We start from the raw sequence: 3,245 nt of genomic DNA on the forward strand, positions 1-3,245 counted from the left end.
GAATATTGCGAAAAGTTTGATAGATAAAATTTAATAAATTATTTTTAAATTCTCTGAACTTTTGAATTTCTAAACTTAATCTCCGGATTTTCTAAATTTTCGGAAATTTCTGAATTTTCGAATTACAAAAATTCCGAGTTCCTGAGTTTCAGAAGTTCCACAATTTCGGAATTTGCAAATTTCTGAATTTCTGCTTTTTTTGGAATTTTTTGAATTAAATCTTCGGGTATTTCGATTATTGGATTTTATGAATACCGTTAAACCTTTCTGTTGTTCCGAGGTACCTCCGGAGGGCCCTTCTATTACAGGGGCCCTCCAATTAAAGGAGGCTCCTTCTATTTTTCCGGCCAGTTTCTTTTTCCGAAATTCGAAAAATTCGACGTAGTTTCGTTCAAAATTCATAAAAATGTGCCAATTTCACAAAAATTTAGCAAGGTTTTCATTTAAAATAAGGGTTTTAAACAAATTTCTATGAAATCGTGAAGTTTCGGAAATATTTCCCACTGACAAAATTACGAAAATTTTCTGATTTTAAAACACATTTTGAAGGAGGGGGGGGGTGGTCATTTTTCACAGAGGGCCCTTCTATTTTGCCGAGCTCCTCTCAGAGGGTCCTTCTATTAGAGGATCCCTTTTAATGCAGGCTTTACGGTATCCGATTTATTTCAATTCTCGAGATTTGTGAGTTTTCCTAAATTTTCGAATTTCAGAATTTTCTAGAATTCCGGGAAACTCTGATTGTTTACACTTTGATACTATTCAAAGAAAAACTATTGAAAGTTTTTTTTGAAAAATAAAATTTAATTTTTTTACAAATTTCTACCTGTTCCATGTGTCTGTTCCTCGAAAAAATTTGTCTATTTGCACTCCACTTCAGTAAAAATGTTCTACAGAATGTATGAAAAAAACTGTTGACATAAAAAATTTGAAAAAAATGTTTTATGATCTTTAAAAAAAATAAATCGTACAAACAAAAAAAAACATTTACTACCGGGACTAATTTTGATAATTGGAATGTGTCAGAAATACAGAAAAAATGCAAAAAAAAGAAAAAAAAAATCCTGAAAAATTTCAAACAGTTGTCTGCTTCTTGCTCCCCTCTCTATTCTCTCCAATCCGTGGACTATCCAACACCCGAATTTCATGAATCCCATTCAAATTTGTAAACTCTGAGCTCAAATTTTGAGCTCCTTCACCATCATTTCCCTCTAAATCTGTGGGTAATTTGAAGTTAATTGCCTCCGTAGCTTCTCCAGTGGCCTCATGTGGACACTCTAGCTCAGTGAGGTCCACAACTGAATCTTCAGAATGTGGGCCCACTTTGACCCCAACCGCGTGAAGCACCTCGGTGAGCCGTTTCGAGTAGTCCATGTGACCTTTTACCTGAAAAGAATGAAAGATTCTAGAATTAAAATGTCCTGAAAGCTGAGAAGTTTGCCCATGAGACCATTAAAAATTTAATTTTTGGCGATTTTCCGAAAAAAAATCTCAAAAACCACCAAAAACTATCGATTATCATGGTTTGAGACTCGAAAATTTGAATTTCCCGCCACAAAAAACCTATAGAACCCCAATGGAATCGAACTTTTGGATCACCTGCTCCATAGTCCTTCCTCTTACCGACTGCGCCATACGGACGCCGCACGCCATCTCCCTCTCTGAGGCGTCACGGTGGGGGGCGCGCGCGGCGTCCATATGGCGCAGTGGGTAAGAGGGAGGACTTTGAAGCAGAACTATCAAAAGTTCAATTCCTTTGGGGTTTTATAGGTTTTTGATATAGCAAAATTCAAATTTTCGGGTCCCAAACATCAAAAATCGCATGGTTTCAGTGTTTTTCGAACATTTTTGTGAAACAAAAAATGGTATTTTGCGACTCAAATTGCTAATTTTGTGTGGTTTTTCTGAATTAAAAAAATTTCGATTTCGAAAATTAAAAATTTTTGACAAAGCCCACAAACTTACAATATGACTCAAATTATAGTTATAGATTTTTTTACTATTCCGATTGTCGACTGGACCAGTTCCAGCGATCCGGAATTGAGCACTCATGGTACGGTAGAGGAATCTGAAATGTGTTTTTTTTTAACTTTCAGAAAGTTTCCAATTGCCTTACCTCAACAACCAATCCGTTTCACAGTACCCATTGATAACCCGACCGCTAACAACACTACAAACTTTCGACCATTCCTTGGGAGACGCGGTGACAGGCGCTCCCAGCAAAATCACGTCTTCAATGATTCCCAAACTCTCCGATCGTTTGCTCATTGTTAAAAGACAATGAAAAATCACACGGGCGCCTAAACTGAATCCTATCAGAGTAATTGGACGTTTTCCATGCGATCTGCTGAGCAACACTTCGGCCAGGTGCTCGCCAACTTCAGCTGCTCGGGACACACAAACATTCCATGGGTTATCCAGGACAGAAGAGACAGAAATCAGTGCCACTGGCCAGGCAACAGCGGAGACTAAGCCTGGAAAGCGCCGTTTTTTATTTAAAAAAAACTTCTGAATCCTTGAAAACGAGCGATTTTCAAGGAATAAGACCCAAAAATTTAAATTTCCCGCTATCAAAAAACTATAGACAGCAAAAGGAATCGAACTTGTGTGTCTTCTGCTTCAACGTCCTCTATCTTACCAACTGCGCCATGTGAGCGCCGCGCGCCATCATCCCCCTTTGCGGCGCCCATGCGCTCGTGGTGGCACAGTCGGTAAGAGAGATGAGTTTGGAGCAGGAGACCCACAAGTTCGATCCCTCATGCGGTGTATAGGGCTTTTATAGCGCGAAACTCGAATTTTTAGGTTATAAATTGAGAAAAACGTTGCTTTTCGTGATTTTTCAAAGGATTTTTTTCAAATTTATAGACCCCCACCTGCCAACGCCGTCTCAAGAAGTGTCTGCTGAATGGCAACGGAAACCGCAAAGCTCATGAGGTACTCAATTGCGTTTCCGAGCTCCATGAGATAATTGCTCTCGTACCTGCAAATCAAAAATGAGCGTTTTTTTTCGGGGGAGTAATAACTCAAAAAACAGAAAGGCATTTGAGAGTGAAGGAAGCTTCAAAGAACACGAATTTCGCATTTTTCGAATAAAAAAATTTAAAAAAAACACCAAATCCGAGCGATTTTCAAGCTTTGTGGCCCGAAAATTTGAATTTCCCGCAATAAAAAACATATAGAAAAGATAAGAAATCGAACTCTTCCTAATTCTGCTCCAAAGCCATCCCTCTTACATACTGAGCCATGTG

At 38.5% G+C, this 3,245-nt stretch overlaps 1 protein-coding gene across 1 annotated transcript in view; it reads right to left on the bottom strand.

The window, feature by feature from the left end:
• Window positions 1-1,071: 1,071 nt before the first annotated feature.
• CBG13461 overlaps window positions 1,072-3,245 on the bottom strand; it is a gene marked incomplete at both ends in the record, with an annotated part of 7,745 nt that continues 5,571 nt past the window's right edge. The window contains 5 exons of the mRNA XM_045241821.1: window positions 1,072-1,107; window positions 1,135-1,383; window positions 1,963-2,065; window positions 2,114-2,471; window positions 2,871-2,977. Of these exons, the coding sequence (XP_045095136.1) occupies window positions 1,072-1,107; window positions 1,135-1,383; window positions 1,963-2,065; window positions 2,114-2,471; window positions 2,871-2,977 (853 nt within the window). The remainder of the gene's footprint in view (window positions 1,108-1,134; window positions 1,384-1,962; window positions 2,066-2,113; window positions 2,472-2,870; window positions 2,978-3,245) is intronic.

Source organism: Caenorhabditis briggsae, assembly GCF_000004555.2.
Source record: "Caenorhabditis briggsae complete genome, chrII, whole genome shotgun sequence".
Taxonomy (NCBI): Eukaryota; Metazoa; Nematoda; class Chromadorea; order Rhabditida; family Rhabditidae; genus Caenorhabditis; species Caenorhabditis briggsae.